Source organism: Tachysurus vachellii, chromosome 18 (genome assembly GCF_030014155.1).
Source record: "Tachysurus vachellii isolate PV-2020 chromosome 18, HZAU_Pvac_v1, whole genome shotgun sequence".
NCBI lineage: Eukaryota > Metazoa > Chordata > Actinopteri > Siluriformes > Bagridae > Tachysurus > Tachysurus vachellii.
Genome location: NC_083477.1, coordinates 14,847,828 through 14,868,585, shown reverse-complemented (window position 1 = coordinate 14,868,585; position 20,758 = coordinate 14,847,828). Strand labels below are relative to the sequence as shown.

Genomic DNA, 20,758 nt, shown 5'->3' with positions numbered 1-20,758 from the left:
TAACCTCCCCAAACTCAGCAGTTCCATATGGTGTCTGAAAAAACAGCCCACATTCTGTTGCCATCTGACTTCAAAAAGGTCAAAAAATTCTCAAAGTGCAGTCACTACACTGTCCATCATTCAGCGTTCAGCACACTGCCATGAAAAAACATGCCACAGAGCTGGGAGAGGTTATGAAAAAAGGTCACAACAGACCACAGAAAAAACTGTTCCATTTCTGGTGATTAGTGGCTATTGCTCTGAACTCAAAACAAAAACACATGGAGTAAAACTAAACCTACTGGAATATGAAAGTGTAGTAATTAAAAACCTGGAGGTAGCAAAATGTGGGAATTAGAGACATCAACTCTGTTTAAAACATCAGGAAGAAATCAAACAAACACCTAAACAAAAATTAAATATGCTCTCATCTTTGTGTGTGTGTGTGTGTGTGTGTGTGTGTGTGTTTCTGAACGGTTTTTGACTGACAAATACATTGAATTGAATTGAAGTTTAATCCTCCGTGGCCACTACTGTTTTTGCTAAGGGTTTCTTTACCTACTGAAAACTATCAATAATAGGCCCTCACACCTCAGCTGAAAAGGCTATAGGAAGCATGTGGGAATGTTTAATCTGTATTCTGCCCAGATCCTAATGCATTTCCCCATTCCTGCTACATTTTCCAGGATTGATTTACTCCAGCAGACACAGGCAGCTATTGACCTTTATTCATCTGCAAAACAAGTGGCTTGACAGGTTCATGGTCACAATGCTGGATTTGTAGCACATGGGAAATTCTAATGGTATGGTCTAAAACCAAATAAAAGCATACTGTATCTGAATGGTATGCAGGATTGGAAAAAACTATTCAACTTTATTCAATTCTATTTCATTTGTATAGCATTTTTAACAATGGACATTTACAGAAATAAAAAAAAAATTATATAAAAATGTCAAAGTTTAAAGCTAAATTTATATTTATTCCTAATGCGCATGCCTAAGGTAATGGTGACAAGGAAAAACTCCCTGAGACAATATAAGGAAGAAACCTCAAGAGGAACTAGACTCCAAAAGGAAACCATCCTCATCTAGGTGACACAGAGGAGTGTGATGTCTGAGTTCATTATATATATATTTAACACTAATCCCTTCCTGCCAAAGCCATTAAAGGTTCAATGATTACGATTGACAGTTACAAAAGCAGTTCAAAGCCAGTGACAGTCTTCAAGTGGTTCTATAGACAGCAGTCCTAAAACTACTAAGCTCAGCAGCCTGGACAAGAAGATTATGCATCCAGACAATTTGTATTTTATACCTAGTTGCCCAGTTTTTAATATTCTAACAGTCACCAGCATTCAGTGAGAGGAAAAAAAAAAACACCATAGCACAATGAGACCATTTCTTAGAAAAGACAATGGACGAGGCATCCTGCTATACATTACCTGTTAGCTATTGAATATTCTGGGTAATACTCACGAGACTGAGCAGCACACTCAGCACATCAAAGTCAAAGTCAGTCTTACTGGTTTGTGTACATTAGAAGGTTGGTTCTGTGCTTGCTGATGGTTAGAATGTTTTTTTTTTTCCCTTCTTTCTTTCTTTCACACTTGTTTTGGAGCCATTGTTCTCCACAATAAGAGCTGATTGAGCAGATTGTGTATGGTGTGATGCTTTTGGCTGTCATTGGCTCTACACCACAGCTAGATTTTGGAAAAACTAGCAATTCTCACAGCTCTATCGGCCAGTCCCAAAGGATCTTTAAAGTGAGCATTTGGGAAAATGTTCAAGATGTTTAAATGGGTTGTTGTTTTCAGCATGGTGCTTTTGCAGCAATGCTGTCAGAGTCTTTAACACGGTCATCACTCACTTCATTTCATCACTTGTGCTAAAGATCAGTAAGGATTTTTGTCATTATGCTTTCAGCGATGGATTACATTTAAAGCCACTTAATTTCAATACACTGTGTAGAGTCTGTGCATTCTCTATGTGTTCCCTGCTCTTCAGAAACCAATCTGCTATGATTGATCTAAGACTTTTTGGATTGAAGAACACTGCTGTATTAACGGGCCTTCAGTGAATAATCACAAAGAGCCTTAAAATGAGTAAAGGTAAATTCCATGGCCCTGCAGGCCTCATGACACTTGAAATATTGTGTATTAAAGATCAAGAAATAGATGCATAATCCCAAAATCTGAGAGTGAAGGAATCCATAAATAGAAAAATTAATTCATTCATTCATCTTCTACCGCTTATCCGAACTACCTCGGGTCACGGGGAGCCTGTGCCTATCTCAGACGTCATCGGGCATCAAGGCAGGATACACCCTGGACGGAGTGCCAACCCATCGCAGGGCACAAACACACTCATTCACACTAGGGACAATTTTCCAGAGATGCCAATCAACCTACCATGCATGTCTTTGTACCGGGGGAGGAAACCGGAGTACCCGGAGGAAACCCCCGAGGCACGGGGAGAACATGCAAGGTGGAGGCGGGAATCGAACCCCGACCCTGGAGGTGTGAGGCGAACATGCTAACCACTAAGCCACCGTGCCCCCTAAATAGAAAAGTGTTTGATTTAATTTCTGAACAACTGTGAAAATTTAATTATGAATTAATCATTAATAAAAACTTTAAATCAAAGCCTTTGTAGCAAGCCACTGCACACATAAAACATTTTCAACTATGCGGAGTATAAACACACATCAAACACAGTATGTGGAGTACGAACAGCACAAATTCACAATGTTGTGGACAGCCAGGAAGCGCATGGCCATGGAATAGGGTGGAAAAAGCATGGCAAAAACCCAGCAGCCAATCAGAGCAGCTCTACAGTACAAGCTCTTTACCCTCTGGGACAAGAAGTTGGCAACGGAGTTGGGCACAGTGCCTTTGGGGAGGTAAGGTGTCGTGCCACACAGGAACTAATGTGCAACTCTTCTCTGTTTTTGCAGCGCACCCTGAGGTTGCAGAAAAGGACGACTCTCCCTGAACCCGCTCGTCACCGTTCCTTGCACCCAGTGCGCTGCACTCAGCCAAGCACGCCGGCATCATAGATAAAACAAACTAATTCACCTTTTCCAAAAGTCAGCTATATTTGAGACTGCTGTAATAATACATCATTATGTATAAGTTCATCATTGCCTCTGATGTGTCTGTCTTCAGTCCCTCACAACCCTTAGTCTTCACAACTCACATACCTCCAAAATATAGCAAAAGTATTTTCTGCTCTTTTTCTCAGATTAGCGTTGGTTTGACGATGAAACTATGTACTATGAAACACACTAAGTATTGTGACACAAACACATAGCAGACAGATTGTTAAAAACAATCAGTGCATTAATGGCAGACTGCATGGTGTTTAGACAGACATATTTCAAAACCCCACTGACTGGTGACTTATATGCAAGTAATATTTAAATGAAAATAGTTGTGAAGCACATTACCTGGACTGCAGACAACTGTGCTCTCGGATCAAAGATGCGCAGGTTTTTGTCCTGGGGAAGAAAATGAAGAGCACAGATAAACTCCTGGGCATTTTAACAGCTTAATGTAATGATATAAATACACAAATATGAGGACAAATTAATCATGCAGGACTGCATCATAAATCAATACTCATACAGGAACCAACACTCAGTGAAGACATCTGTCCTGTGCAAAAACACTAAATATTGGTCAGGTTTCATGTGCATCTGAAAGTGGGTGGTGGGAAACGTTCTGGGTTAATCTAGTAATATGAGGAATTTGATGGCTGAAGGATGATCCAGAACACTGTAATTATATGTGAGGTCTCAGTTTCTACATTGGTGAATATTATATTCGTTTTGTAGTGTGGCTTAGACGTTAGTTTCTAAAGTACTATTAAGTTGATTTTTAGAACCTGGACTATAATTCACATCTCTAAAGCAATCAGTGACCATCGAGTGACCCCTCACATGCAGTGTTAATGAGGGGAGCCTATCAGAAAAAATTTATGGTGATTAAAGAGAAACAAGCAATAATAGAAACAGGATATGACCAGTGCAGCCCTGTCTACTGCTCACCAAAACACTAATCAATGCCAGAGCAACACTCACACACACTCACACACACAGTCACTCACACACACACAGTCACTCACACACACACACACTCTCACTCACACACACACACACACACACACACACACTCTCACTCACACACACACACACACTCTCACTCACACACACACACTCTCACTCACACACACACACTCTCACTCACACACACACACTCTCACTCACACACACACACACACTCTCACTCACACACACACACACACACACACACTCTCACTCACACACACACACACTCTCACTCACACACACACACACTCTCACTCACACACACACACACTCTCACTCACACACACACACACTCTCACTCACACACACACTCTCACTCACACACACACTCTCACTCACACACACACACTCTCACTCACACACACACACACACACTCTCACTCACACACACACACTCTCACTCACACACACACACACTCTCACTCACACACACACACACTCTCACTCACACACACACACACTCTCACACACACACACACACACTCTCACACACACACACACTCTCACTCACACACACACTCTCACTCACACACACACACACACACTCTCACTCACACACACACACACACTCTCACTCACACACACACACACACTCTCACTCACACACACACACACACACTCTCACTCACACACACGAAAATGCCTAAATAAATGTACAATTTGAAATTTCATTTCTTAATATGTCTAATTTGGCTGTGACATGAATGCAGCTTGTGGTCAGGAGGGGGGGTTGTTGTGGTTAGTCAAGAGGGGCAATACACTAATGAAAAAGAAAAGGCAGATTTAACTTTTCAGCTAGAGGATGAAAAAATCCCCAACCCTCATGCTTGGCAGTCATTTTAAGTTTGGGGAGTTGCTAACTTCAATAAAGTGCAATCAAGCCGACAATTTTCTCTGGGAAAACAGCTACATCTGGATTAATCTTACTAACACAACCTGAGGAAATATAATTTATTTGAGACTGATCTTTGATTCATTTCAAATCAGTGAAATGTCCAGGCTCTGTACGGTGCGCACACACACTCACTCACACACATGTACACACATACACATGTGCAGGCACGTGCCCACACACAAGTACAGACACACACCCGTACCCATACACACACGCTTCATGGAGCAGGTTCTGCCCAGCTGAATTTATCTCTCCTATTATATAAACTCTAAGACCAGCCTGAATAAGCAAAAACTCCTAACTCACTTATCAACCACTGACACAATCTGTCTGCTGCAATTACAGTTTTCAAAGCAGCATGAAAAAAATCAGCAGAGAGAAGACAAGAGAAGAGATTTACATCATGGATATGACTCAGCTAGAAGAAAACCAGACAGAATCATTCAAAGGAGCACAGCGTAAACACAGTCAAGACAAAAATCTGTATAAACGGATAAGGACACACATCTATCGTTGACCGCACCACAACTTTTTATGACAGAATAAACATGATGGGTGTTGTGTTTTGTTAGGCTGTTATGGCTGAGAGCAAATGGAGTTTGACTTGATGTCTCTAAAGAAGTGTGGCAAAAGAGAAGGTCTTTCCGGAAACCAGGCAGCCCACCCACAAGCTGTGTAGCCTCAGGGAAGTGAGAGCTCAGTCTCTGGAGCTTCAGTATGAGCTTAGCCCCTCAGGGAGAACTGTAGAACCTAATAAACATGCCATAAGTGCAGGTCTATAGGCCTTCAATGAAGGTTTCATTACAATCTGTATACATTTAATCAGCATAACAACCGAACCTGTTAACCTCATTTATTCCGAACAGCCCAAAGAGGAAAAGATGTTTTGGAGATGGGTTTTAAGGCAGTGAGGTTAAGGGGTGAAAATAGCATTGTTGTGAAAAAAGGGTTTCCGTATTGCTGATTTGTTGCAAAGTCTATTGATAAACTATACAAATATACAAATAAATTGAATTGTAAAACTAAATTAGCACATGTACATGCTACACATGTATCCCCAGAGATGCCTCTAATTCACCATGAAAATGTAAGCTGTAAATTGTTCATAGATTGTATTCATTCATGATAACCTGTTCGGTGCAGCTTAAATGAGCAGACTTTATTTTTTCTGAACAAAAAAAATAAATAAATAAAAGTGTTTGTCAGTGTCAAAATAAAAAAAAATAAACATCTTACATTCTTAAACGTCTTACATTCCAGTTAGTTAAACATTAGTTAAACTAAAATGCTGCAGTTTTACAGTAAATCCTTCAACACAACCCAGAAAGAGTGGATGTGGTGTTGTCTTGATACTGTCTTGATACTGTTAATTAAATCATTTATCATTCAATAAATTAAGTTGATGTGTTTGGAAGCAGGAAGAATGTCAGGCAAGTATAAAGATCTGACTGAATTTGACACGGGACCAAATTGTGACAAACAAACAAGAACATGACAAAGGGTTTAAGGTGTTGCCTCATTTCCCAGACCTCAATCCAACCAAGCATTTGTGCGATCTTACAGCATACAGGACAACAGGAATGCTAATGTCTTGGTGCCAGATACCACAGCACACCTTCAGAGAGATCTTGAGGAGTCCATGCCGTGACAGGTCAGAGCTGGCACAAGAGAGACCTATACAATATTAGGCAGATGCTTTTAGTATTAATGCTGATTGCTGTATAAAAAAAACCCTCTCACTAAAACTCACAGAAGGACGATAAAATACGATCATTCCATTTTCCCAGTCATACAAGAAAGCCTAACAAAGACACAATCATCTACAAGCTTATTTGAGCCTTATCCTCTCAAAAGTCGTCAGTTAAAAAATAAATTGCAGTGCGAGTACAAAAGGTGCTCTCTATGCACATGGCCCATAAAATATGTGTCTCCAAACGAAGCCTGTCATGAGCCGTTTTTTCTGGCCTACACCCAATTTATCTGCTCCCTGTGTTTACTGAATAGGGGCAAAACTGCCTGAAATTAAAGACACATGTTGGCAGCACTGATTTACTTTAATAAGCAGGATTTGAGGGACACTGAAGGGTCTATTCAGTTCACTTACAATCCAGCACGGAAAAGGGCAGAACCTCTGGAGCTGCTCTGTGATCTAGTGTCATGTTTCTCTTACTTTCCTGTTTTTCTATTCCTTTTTTTTCTACTCATTCCAGTCATTTCAACTTCCCAATGCCATACACCACCTCATTCAGCAGCATTATCTTCAAATGCTCTTAGTTCAGTCAGTTACAGATGGTTTCTGCACTGTAGTAATGAAGTTATCTGCCCTACAATTAACTCATATCTCCCATCATCTCTAATCTAACACAGAAACAGTGCCACAGCATTATAAAGTGGTTTGCTTAATGTAAAACAGTCTGCAGTGATGCTTCTGTTGCTGAAGTCTGTGGTTTGAATGAAGGCAAGCTGCTATGCAGATGCTTTTCAATGGTTTTATGTTTGGCAAAGTCAAGCTGTGTATTTGCAAAATTCTAACTGAAAATGTGCATTAAAATTTCATGCAAATTTTTTTGTTGTTTAAATCCAGTATTAAATTATGGGTAGTTTTTTTTGAGCATTTCTAGACTAGTCTTTAGATCATTTGTGCAAAATATTACACTTGAAATAACAATTATTAATTTAAAGTAGGGGGCACGGTGGCTTAGTGGTTAGCACGTTCGCCTCACACCTCCAGGGTTGGGGGTTCGATTCCCGCCTCTGCCTTGTGTGTGTGGAGTTTGCATGTTCTCCCCGTACCTCGGGGGTTTCCTCTGGGTACTCCGGTATCCTCCCCCGGTCCAAAGACATGCATGGTAGGTTGATTGGCATCTCTGGAAAATTGTCCCTAGTGTGTGATTGCGTGAGTGAATGAGTGTGTGTGTGCCCTGCGATGGGTTGGCATTCCGTCCAGGGTGTATCCTGCCTTGATGCCCGATGACGCCTGAGATAGGCACAGGCTCCCCGTGACCCGAGGTAGTTCGGATAAGCGGTAGAAAATGAGTGAGAGAGAATTTATCTTTTTGAATCTTTTTGAGAGAAGTATTTTTTTCAAAACTCTTTGAGGTTACAGCTGCATTTTAGTTCCAAAGCTAATCATTACATCAGAAATGTATTCTTAACCTGAACTGTAATCGATTTCTGCGGCTTCTTCAATATCATATAGTATAAATATTTTAGACATGTTGTACAATGTTATACATTTGATACAGCAAGCTGGACAGTATTCTGGGTAATTCAGGGTAAATACAGTACTGGCAAGTTTTATTGAATCAAAGGACCTCACACTAACTGCTGTAACTATGTGTTAATAAAATAAAACATTATGACCATTATTTTATCATTCCATGTAATTAATATATATATAATGTATATATATTATATATATATATATATATATATATATATATATATATATATATATATATATATATATATATATATATATATATATATAATATAATATAATATAATATAATATAATATAAATATATATATATATATATATATATATATATATATATATATATTTATTTATTTATTTATTTTTTTTACATCCAAAATCAAAAAGCTATACAGGAAACACAGGGCTAGTTAATTAGTTAATCTAACAGAATAACGTAAAATAACCAAACCATAAACTGGGAGAATAATTAGTATTTGTCAGATATTCCTGCGACTCCTTTAATTCTGACTCTTTTCAGCCTCCCTGGTAAGTTTTTGTCTTTACAGTGTTTAAGGGTACAGCTAACTTTTTTGAAAGGTTTTAAATCAGGAAAGGAGTATAAATGAATTTCCAGCAAGTGAAATACGACACATACTTTGTAAGCTTTTTGTTGATCATGGCTTCATCAGTTGGCACAAAACTAAAAAGACGAAGACAGTTCAACAAAAACTGGTTCTTCCGGAAAATAGTGGAAATGAAGCACTAATCACAGACTGGACCATGTAAAAACCTGCTACTGCATCTTTCTTCTACTTAAAGAGGTCATAATTCTATGACTTGCCAAGAAATGAGGTGAGCTGAAGGCCTGATTAAAGAGAATTCTCCACAGGGGCATGGTAGAGGTGACATGTGGGACTGGGCACAGGCAGGACACAGGGCCAAAGGGGAGACAACCTGTGAGCTCAAGACTTTTATCCTGCTTGTTAAGTATCAGCGATGTTAATTAAAGTCACCATTAACCTTATACAACAGGTCTCATTATCCTAGCCTTTTAAGATAATTAAGAGAAAACTTTATCACTTTTCTAAGTGACTTTTATACCTTTCATCAGTTTGAAAAATATCTATCTTTCACACCAAGAAGTCATTGCACTGATATTGCAATCAAATAGCAACAAATATTCTGTGTCTTCAAACATACATAAGTTTACCCAGCACTGCAACTGCTTTAAAAACACTAGAATAATTCAGTAACTATATCTTGCTCATTGTTCAGAAGTTTGCACAAAAATGCTGATGTTTGCATTCATGTGTTTGCAAACTGCCACAGAAACTACAAAATGTTATTTTCTGAAGCATTCGACTAGTTAAGAATATAAAGCAGCAAATGCTTCGTAGGCCAGGGGACTACAACTACAGCAAATTTCACACAGCATGCATACAGTCTGGGTAGAACTGCAATACCACTGGGGTCATATAACTTCACAGATCTCTGGGCAGTATACGGTCTTAGAGGGTTCAGTGTGATGCTTGTTACAGATCTTTAATAATAATAATAATAAAAATAATAAAGAATAGAGAAGAGGAATATGAAGATGCCTTTACTTCACTTTTCACATACAAGTTATGCACAATAAAATTCTTTCTTACAGATCCCAGCTTGTTTGGAAGCTGAGTGCCACTAGAGCAGAGAAGGTTATGGGTCAAGGGAAGTGACAGTGGAAAGATTCTTCATTCTTGTGTGTAGAATAGGAATGAGTGATCACCTGACCTAGACAGGTTACACAGACCCGTGAAAGGCTTCAGCTTCACAAAATGCTTGGCGAGCAGCCTGGAAAACAGATGTTCTAATGACCTCTACTGGCAAGATAGTGCAATAGCACTCTAGATACAGCTACCTTAGATACTTTAGTTCCTGAAGGAGGTGAGGTTTGACTGCAATCAGAGATAAAAGCTTTGCTGAAATGTATTTTCAATGCTATTCTTTTCTTTCTTTCTTTCTTTAGATCTTCGGTGATAAACCTGCTGAATGTTTTTCTTTTATTGGTAGCTTGTGTTCATCTGGCTAAAATTGCTCATTGAAATCATTCAGCCTGGATTGATTAATGTTAATTTGTATGTTGCTGTATTGTTTTGGTATTAGGTATTGGGTAGTGTGATGCTGTGATTGTGATGGTACATTGGTTGGATATCAGTATCCAAGTTCAATTACCAACCCTTCGGACTTGGTCCTTCCAAAGACATTGACTCACCTTGCACGTGGAGGCCAGTAAGGAACCATCGTCTTTCCAGGCCAGACCCTGCAACTGCTCCTTATGCTGCTCCAGAACTGTTTTCGTGGATACACACAGACACACACACACTCTTAGTAAATAAAAGAAATACAGTAGTAACTTCAAACTGAAACTGACATGATTTTTCTCTTACACTAGCCATCATCAACCAACACAAACAGTATCTGAGTTTAACATGTCTATTTTTTAATGCCAGAAATGTCTACATATGCACACCTTATAGCTTTGAATAAACTTCACACTAAAACAAATGAATTAAAACAGATCATGTGATATTATTGGTTTTAAGGGATATTAAAATTAAATTTATGTTACCCACAAAAACAAATCGATCTAAAAATAGATCTCATTTTAATCATGTCAGTTGACACCAATGCCACTGTGTCTGAAAAATCATATCAGTTTACTTTATAGAGGTCACAGCTAAAAGAAAAGCTGCACACATATACAGACACATCAGACAGATCAGAAAGGCACACAAACATAAAACAGCAGGAATGAAGGTGCATGGTGAACACAGGCTGACAAAAGTGTGTTATGGAATGTGAGTTAAAAACATATATAAAAGGCCACATCTCATTATCCTAAGATGGCCTAGCCAAGCACACTCAAAAATAAGTGAATTGCTCGAACACTTGAGTAACACTTCATCTTGGCACTCAACTTTAATTATTGAATATCATAAAGTTTGTAAGGAGACATCACATAAAAACAAACACAAACAAAGCAAGAGTTCCAAACAAGTTATGAGGAATGGTGTCAAAAGTGGGTGGTGAGAGATGGAGGGCCAGTAGGTGGCAGCAGTGAGCGGCAGCCATCATGGTGCCAGGATCAAACAGCCACTAGGCTTCAATCTTTTGCCTCACCTGCTCCAGCTTAGACCCCAGAGGACTGTACATTCAGCCCTGTAAACAACCAGAGGCTACGCCAATCAAAACAAGGACAATTTACACAAAGAAAGAACAGAAACAAGACAGTCGAGAACAGTGGGGACGGAGACACAATGCTTATGTGCTGCTGTAAACTTGACTAGTTTTTAGCAATGAAAACATATAAAGAAACTTAAGTTGTTAAATATAGAGTATATGTATATGTGTGTGTGTGTGTGTGTGTGTGTGTGTGTGTGTGTGTGTGTGTGTGTGTGTGTTTGTGTGTGTGTGTGTGTGTGGCATGTACCTGCCAGGCCTTTTTCTCTGTTAGTATCCCAGACCTGGACGCCCCTGCCAGAGCCGACTGCCAGCAAGCCTGCAGCAGTGGGATGGAAAAGCACCAGCTCCAGTCTCCCTTCACCAGGATTTAAAGATGCATTAGCACTTAAAGCCTGCTCCTGACCTGGATCACACAGACGCCATACCTTTACCTGCAGAGACAGAGGGAGAGAAAAAAAGAGAGGGAGAGAAAAAGAGAAAAATATTATTTGTTCACATATCATGCCATCTTGGTGTTTTCTTTACTGCTGTTTTTTTTCCCCATCTTTGCGGTTAGTGGTATTTACTTCCTTCACTGCCTCTTTTACTACCATGTGACACAAACCAATGGAATAAAGTGAATGTGAAAAAAGAAACTTACCTTAACTGCCTTTATATTATTAATCTATAAATAAATTAAGTTGAGTTTTGAATTTGTATACCCCTCAGGACTAGGGGTGCTTAAGTGCATATATTGGTACTAGGTATTGTGTAGTATTTCCTAAGATAACAAATCTAAGATTATTAAACCTATTGCTAAACATTTTGTGCTTGTTTCATGTTTTATTGTCTGGTTTGGCAGATCATTTAGCTAAATTTTAAACATTTAATTCTAGAGAATAAGCTATATCATCTGCAAATTGACAAAAGAAATGTCGAGCTTTAAGCGAAGATATCAGGAGGGACAGAACTCCACTTCAGAGAAAGGAATAAGTTAAGCTTCCTCTAGTCCCCAAGAAAATATCTAGAGTGAGTTTATGTAACGTGTGAGTTTGTTACTTTGCAGGAATCTGGATGTAATGTTAAATTGTGTATTCAGTGGTGTGTACAATGGTATGTGAGGCTTGTAAGACTTTATGAACAGGCCTGTCAAGACAAGAAATGTTATGAAAGGGTGTACAGCCTACATTGCAGTTTGCATTTAAGAAAGTTTAATACCAGTGGGTCAGAGGTTCACCAAGAGCAACTCCTATTTATAGGTTAAATTCTAGCAGTTGGTGATATTATACACTTTTTAAAAGACTACATTTGTGATGTAAAATCCATGGACTGACACTAAGCCACTGTTAAAGAACTATTACCGAACAGGACTATTGATATCGGCCTACCAAGTCACATTAAAACATCAATACCCATTGTAATCGGTTATGGTCTCGGTCATTGGAGTCATTTTTGGATGTGTACTAGTAGTAAGTCAAAAACACTGGCTGCTTTGCCCATCATTCTATTCAAGAATTCACTCTCTCTCACTCATTTTCTACCGCTTATCCGAACTACCTCGGGTCACGGGGAGCCTGTGCCTATCTCAGGCGTCATCGGGCATCAAGGCAGGATACACCCTGGACGGACTGCCAACCCATCACAGGGCACACACACACTCTCATTCACTCACGCAATCACACACTACGGACAATTTTTCAGAGATGCCAATCAACCTACCATGCATGTCTTTGGACCGGGGGAGGAAACCGGAGTACCCGGAGGAAACCCCCGAGGCACGGGGAGAACATGCAAACTCCACACACACAAGGCAGAGGTGGGAATCGAACCCCCAACCCTGGAGGTGTGAGGCGAACGTGCTAACCACTAAGCCACCGTGCCCCCCTTATTCAAGAATTATACTAACAAAATAACATTGGAGCGATTAGCATTCCAATTAGCACCCGATCCTAAAACCATTACATCTATGCATTTTCTTAAAAGAAGAATATCAAAAAATCAGGCCTCTGTTAAAAACAAAAAAGGTTCTGTTTGTTGCACCCGACTCCTGCAAATGACAAGGGTTTAAAACCTGAAATATAGGTTTATTTCAAGCATACACTTTATTTCCAAAACCACAGAAAAAAGATACAGTCCACCAGCTAGGTTTCAGTATAATACTGACACAGTACTGGTTAAAGTAGTAAATTACCTAACACTGTCCTCTGATCATTATTTGCCTACTAGGGGCACAGGAAATCAGCCTTCAGATTATAAAGTAATCCTTAAAGAGAAAGTGAGAATGTGCAGAAGTAAACAAACTTGGTGTAATTATTGACATTAGTCTGTCAACTGAGGCTCATGAAAATAACGTACTAAGATAATGTATTTTCATTTCTGAAACATGAAACAGCGCTAAGCTAAGAAGTATAATGCTGATGCAGAAAAACTAATGGCCTATTAACCAACAGGTAATCAATGGTCTCACCCCACAGTATCTAAGCAAACATTTGGTCTATTATGATCCACCACACCTGCTTTGAACAAAAGGTACAGGCTCTTTACTAAACATTAAAGGTCAACTGGGCTGTTTTAATGCTTTTGCCCCCTGTCTCCCACAATCAATCAGGGTTGTTGGCAGTGTATTAAAGGCTTTATGTTCCTGGGTGACCTCATACCTGTGTTACCTACTGGCTCATCCTTTTAAATATGGTTGTCATACTCAGACCTGCCCTCTATACACAACCTGACAAAGGTCTTGTCGCTTATCCAAGTTGTAGGAACAACAAATAATAACTTGACTTCTAGTTGATCATTTGGAACCAGAAGTGGCTTATATGAAAGGCAAAGGCCTCTAGATTAAGCTTATTTTACCAAAATAAAATCTTATCATGCCTTGATTTTTAATTATCTAATTAGGTCAGAAAGGTCAGACTTTGCTTAGACAAAAGTCTTGTCACTTAACAGAAATAATGTACAGTACAGAACATAATGTCATGGTGAAATGGAAAAAGAATTAATATTGTGTATGACTCCCATGAGCTTGGAGGACTGCATCCATAGGTCTCAGCAATGACTCAAATAACTTCATCTGGAATGGCAAAGAAAGCTTTCTTGCAGGACTCCCAGAGTTCATCAAGATTCTTTGGTTTCAATCTTACCCCAGACATGCTCAATAATGTTCATGTCTGGTGACTGGGCTGGCCAATCCTGGAGCACCTTGTCCCTCTTTGCTTTCAGGAACTTTGATGTGGAGGCTGAAGTATGAGAAGGAGCGCCACCATGCTGAAGAATTTACCCTCTGCTGTGGTATGTAATGGGCAGCAAGAATGTCTTGATACCTCAGGCTATTGATGTTGCCATCCACTCTGCAGATCTCTCGCATGCCCCCATACTGAATGTAACCCCAAACCACGATTTTTCCTCCACCGAACTTGACTGTTTTCTGTGTGAATCTTGGGTCCATGTGGGTTCCAATAGGTCTTCTGTAGTATTTGCGATGATTGGGATGCAGTTCAATAGATGATTCATCGGAAAAATTAATGTTCTGACACTTTTCCACAGTCCATTCTTCCTGCAAGCTGTGGGCCTTGGCAAATGCAACACGATTTTTTAGTTGTCTTCTGTTTAATGATGGTTTCTGGTGACCAGTTGTTATGTAGCTCTGCTGCAGTTGAAAAAGGGCTGGCTCTGGACTGTCGAACCAACAAATGGTCCTCTCGAACAGTTGTCTTACGGGGTCTGCCTTACCTGGGCCTGTCATGAACTTCACCGGTTTCTTCAAATATTTTTCTTAAACTCTCCACTTGAAGTTCAGACACATTAAAGATGTAGCAGGAGACAGGAGACTTGGTCTTCAGGCTCTTGATGATCAGCACTTTGGTCTGTGGTTGGAGCTTTGACAATGCTGTCACTGGTCAAGATGCATTTCAAAAGAAGGTTGGGTGTCCTGGGCTTCTTCTTCTACACATCTGTGAATGTGTTAATTACAGTATTTCTCACAGGTGACGCTCTAATCTGTGATTGGTTGAATCCTTCAAAGATGTGACAAGACTTTTGTCTAAGCAAAGTCTGGCCTTTCTGTCCTAATTAAATATTTAAAAATCAAGGCATGATAAGATTTTATTTTGGTAAAAAAGGCAACTTCTGATTCCAAATGATCAACTAGAAGACAAATTATTATTTGTTGTTCCTACAACTTGGATAGGCGACAAGACTTTTGTCAGGGAGCTGCATCTTCATGTGGAGCTTGCTGTCCTTGTGACTCAGCTCTTGTACTGTACCTTAAAAAGACTTCCCCAAAACAGTCTAAGTCTGAGATACGGCTTTCTGCCATAGACGTGGTCTAAAAAGGTTATTTGTGACCATTATCAATTGTGACTTTCTCATGAGGGATTCCATGAAACATGATTTCAGTCAATCTGCTTTGTAATCTATTGATAAAAGCTATACAAGTAAAATTGAATTTAATATTTGAATATTTAAATAATGCAGAAGAAGTGCGAGAGTGTTCCAGCTTCATTGTGAACAGGGATTAGTTAACCTTATACTAGCAATAACATCCTTATTACCCTGTTCATTCTTAAAGTTTAATGCTAAATACTGTATGATTGTTACAGATTTGCTTAATGTTTTGATTTCTCTCTCATTGTTTGTTTATTTTTTTATTTCTTTCTTCATGGCAATATGAGGATCTGTAAATATAAATAAAAAAATTGAACAAAAAGAAAGCAGCACAGACATTACCGTCTCATCAGCTGAGCACGTGGCTAAGAGATAGTCATCAAATGGGGAGAAATCCAGATCAGTCACTTGGTCTAATAGTAGAAAAGGTGCAGAAAAATGTGTTTTGTTAATGATGGTTGCTCAAAGTCAGCCCAAAATCCCAGGAGTGAAAATCTTTTTTATAGACACTACGAATCTAAAGAATCTAAAGTCTGTTCAGAATTGTAATCAAATATGTAAAATATAGATAGCTTTACAGTTACAATTAAAGTACATTGATGGTTTACTTGGTGTCTTACCCGTATGACATGGAATCTGAGTTACTATAAATTTGCCATCAGGCCCAGGATCAAGTGAGCTTAGCCCAACCATCCCACCGCCTACAAAGAAAGAGCAGAGGACAACAAGGGGAAAGAGGAAGAAAGTATGAAAAAACATTCAAAAAGAAATTAAGAAAACCAGACTATATTGGAGTTAATTATAAATATACTTACTTGACACAGAATTGTGTATGTTTACACATTATGTCAAATATAAACAACTGATCTAGTGCGATTATATATATTTTATTTTTATATATGGGGATACAGTGGCTTTCCCGACTCCGTAATGTGTTTGAAGCTCCTATATAAGTTAGACGCAAATTAATTAGATTTTTTTCAATTAAATTCATTTGTATAGCGCTTTTAACAATTCATGATGTCTCAAAGCAGCTTTTCAGAAATATAAATTTTTTTAAAAAATAAGTAAAATATAAATAAATAAATAAATGTAAAGCTTAAATTAAATTAATTTATCTTCTGTACTCTTTTATACTACATAGTCAAACAGTAGAGTGTGTTTGAAAGATGTTTCAGGGTGAACATTCAGCATTGTCTATATGAGTCCTGGGATTATGCAGGATGGCCATTATAATTAAGTTCTCAGGTTAACTTTGTTTAATACTGAAAACACCAGACAATATTCTGTTTGCTATTTGCTATTGCGTTTAGCATATGTATTAAACTGCTAAAGAAAGATGAACTTACCAGTCTGGTCGGTATTGAAGGCCACAATGCTGCAGCTGGATTTAATATGGTTACCCTGAGAATTAAGGGAGCTTCCTCGCACATTTGAGATCCACTCCTAAAAAGGAAATCAAAACAAAATTCATCACAATTTTTTAAATAAGTTTTCAGGTACATGACACAGGTGTTTCTGAGGCAATTACACCAAGGTGACAACTTGGCTGCTTAGTACGGTGTTCAAATCCGTACTATAGCCACCCAGGGCGGAAAGAATAACTCAGCGTTAGCGGCCGTCTTTCAGAAGGGACTAAACCCCAACCCTTTAAGCAGAGTTGGCCGGCAAGGATGAGTCGCTAACTCTTTCTCAGTACATTACCCTGGCTATGTGACTCAACAACCTAAATTGCATTCAACCATCTGCAGCAGCCCCACAAACCTTCCCAACCTAAAGTGAAGCATCTCACTTTGTTTCTCAGGGGGCACCTAAACCCATGCAGTTAGGGAAGAATTGTATATCATCTGAGGAACATCATAGGCACCACCTTCAGCAATGGTGCCTCTATTGCCTTAACTGCTGTACAGTTTGCCCAAATAAACCAGGAACCCCAGCTACCAAGGAATGCCTAGTTACTTGTTTCCTCAATCTCCTGTTACTTGTCTGTCTCAGTTATGCCGCTCAATCTCATCACATCTAAGCCTTGTTAGATTCAGGTTCCTCTATTAATCCTCATCCACCATCAACTGGTACAAGATCTCAACATTTCCACCATGCCATGTGCCTCAACTCTCATAAAAACAGCCGTTGATAATCAGAAAATTGGGTTATATTACACATCAAACTGTCTCATTGTAGCTCCAGGTAGGACTTTTCCGGTCCAAAACCAAAGACCATCTCTTCTCCCATGAATAGAAGAAGATACTCTGTATGCGACATTTGGTGAGGAACCAACTACCGATGAGCATATGAAATCTCAATCTAATAATTCTATGACAACCCTAGCCTTAACCAATTCCTCATTAATCACTGAGCTAATACAAAAATCTAACTCCTCATCATGTACTCTTGATCCTGCAAAAAGACTGTACATCGGCGATTTCTGCCCCCATCTCCCACCTTATTAATGTCATTTATCTCCTCTACTGTACCTGTGTCACTTAAGACTGCTGCTGTTACTCCCATACTCAAAAAGACTAATCTGGACCCGGCAGACTTATCCAACTACCGCCCTATTTCCAACCTGCCATTTGTATCGAAGATTATGGAGAGCTGCAGTCATTCCTAGCTGGTAACAACCTCTTCGATATTTTTCAATCTGGCTTCCGCCAACAGCATAGCACGGAGACCGCGCTAGTAAAAGTTGTTAATGATCTTTTACTCACTGGAGACTCAGGTAGTCTCTCTATGCTTCTGTTATTAGACCTCAGCTCTGCCTTTGATACTGTCTGTCATAAGATATTACTTTCCCGCTTAGCGGAATTTGGCATATCAGGCTCTGCACTATCCTGGTTTTCCTCCTATCTCACGGGCAGGCAATATCACATCTCCATACACAATTCCAAATCTCGTACTGTCTTACTTAAACAGGGTGTCCCACAGGGCTTTGTTCTTGGCCCACTACTATTCATTATGTACATTCAGCCGCTTGGCAACATCATTCGTCAACATGGTTTTAGCTATCATTGTTATGCTGATGATATTCAGTTATATACTGCCTGTCAACCAGATTCTGTTAATGTAAAATCCTCACTCTCCTCCTGTGTTAGCGAGTTAAAACTATGGCTACACTCAAATTTTCTTAGCCTGAATCTGAATAAAACCGACAATCTGATAACTGGTCCTCCATCTCTAATAAAAAACAACTCTGTGGACTTTAGTCTTGATCTGGATGCTACTACGATTTTCCCCTCAGCTACTGTTAGAAATTTAGGTATCATATTCGACCCCTCACTATCCTTTGATGCCCATATTCGCAGCCTCTCCAAAACGTCTTTTTTTCATTTACAACGCATTGTCAAACTGCGACCTTTTATCTGCAGAAATGATGCCGAAACATTAGTACATGCTCTGATTACGTCCCGTCTCGATTACTGCAATTCAGGCTTCTCTGGTCTATCAGCTCCCTCAATCTCACGTTTACAGTACACACAAAACTCGGCTGCCAGAATGTTAACCTCCAATAAAAAATCTACCCACATCACCCCTATATTATTTGATCTTCACTGGCTGCCAGTCTCATCTCGCATAAAATATAAAATCATACTGCTCACTTATAAGGCATTAAATGCTCTCCCCCCCCCATCTTTCCGATCTTCTCTCATCTTATGTACCTTCACGGTCACTCCGGTCTTCAAATTCTGAACTTCTTTGTATTCCTAGATACCATTTATCCTCTGTGGGTGGCAGATCCTTTTCTGTCATTGCTCCAACACTATGGAACTCCCTACCCATTGCACTCAGAACCATCACCACTCTGTCTGAATTTAAATCAAGGCTTAAGACCCACCTTTTCAACCTTCACTATCAGTAAATGCATATGTATTAGGAGTCCTTAATTTTTCTGTGTATGTATCGTGTACTATGTAGAGTCCTATCTCTTGTACTGTATGTTTTTGTGTATAGTCCTCTCTTCTGTTATTATCTCATGCAGCTGCATGTGATCCTTCGTCCTGGGCAAATGTTCGACGAATGTATGTTACACTATATTTCATCTGTCTTGAAATACTGTACCTTGTAAAGCGTCCTTGAAGGCGACCCAGTCCACTGTCAATTTCAGAAACACAATAGAGCACTTTATTGAGGAGACTCTTAGATTTCATTATTCCATCTAACTTTCCCAGCAGGCTTCACAATGCCATTATGGTAAAATACCCATACTCCCTCCCACTAGTCCCTTCAGCACTGGAACAATTGCGGGAAACCCATCTGTTTAACATATAAACTCATATGAAATCAAGGAAGGAGATGAGTGGAAGACGGCGTTCATTACCAACAGGGGGCACTATGCATCAGCATGTCCGTGGAACCTGCTGAACCAATGCGCAGTCGCCTACATTAATGATAATGCTCATAAACTCCAGAACCAAGGAAGAACATGTATCCCACATGTAAATTATCCTGTCACACCTTTTAGACTGACTTTAAGTCAAAGCAGAGAAACGCAAATTCGTTCACACTGTGACTTCATTTCTGGGATACATCATCAGTCACCAGGAGGTAAAAATAGACCAGAGCAAAGTGTGAGCAGTAACCTACTGGCCAATACCCACCACAGTAAAGGTACTAAAGTCATTTCACTGTCATTTTATATGGAATTACAGCATGGTAGCTGCTCCCTCACCTCGCTGTTAAAAGGAAAACCAAATAAGCTTCATGAAATAGCACTGCCCAGGCGGCCTTTAAAAGACTCAAGAAAGATTTTACCGCAGCCACCAATCCAGTTCTGTCGTACTGCCATGGGACACCACACAAGCTCTACCCCAGTGCCTACTCTTCCAGGAAACTAACACCAGCTGAGGCCAAGCATAATGTAAGGAACAAGTAACTCCAGTCAATCAAGGTGGCCTTAAAGGTGTGGAGATTTTTTTTTTGAGAGAGCACGATGCCATTTCCAGGTTACCACAGACCACAAAAACCTAAAATACATCAAAAGCGTGAAAATACTCAAACC

The 20,758-nt window shown here is 39.5% G+C and overlaps 1 protein-coding gene across 1 annotated transcript in view; it reads right to left on the bottom strand.

Moving 5' to 3' along the window:
- The window catches only part of coro7 (coronin 7), a 106,399-nt gene that overhangs the window by 81,455 nt on the left and 4,186 nt on the right, over nt 1–20,758 (bottom strand). Inside the window, exons 2-7 of the mRNA XM_060892810.1 lie at nt 17,112–17,208; nt 16,383–16,463; nt 16,105–16,175; nt 11,648–11,831; nt 10,430–10,506; nt 3,425–3,475 (exon numbers count right to left, since the gene is read on the bottom strand). Of these exons, the coding sequence (XP_060748793.1) occupies nt 3,425–3,475; nt 10,430–10,506; nt 11,648–11,831; nt 16,105–16,175; nt 16,383–16,463; nt 17,112–17,208 (561 nt within the window). The remainder of the gene's footprint in view (nt 1–3,424; nt 3,476–10,429; nt 10,507–11,647; nt 11,832–16,104; nt 16,176–16,382; nt 16,464–17,111; nt 17,209–20,758) is intronic.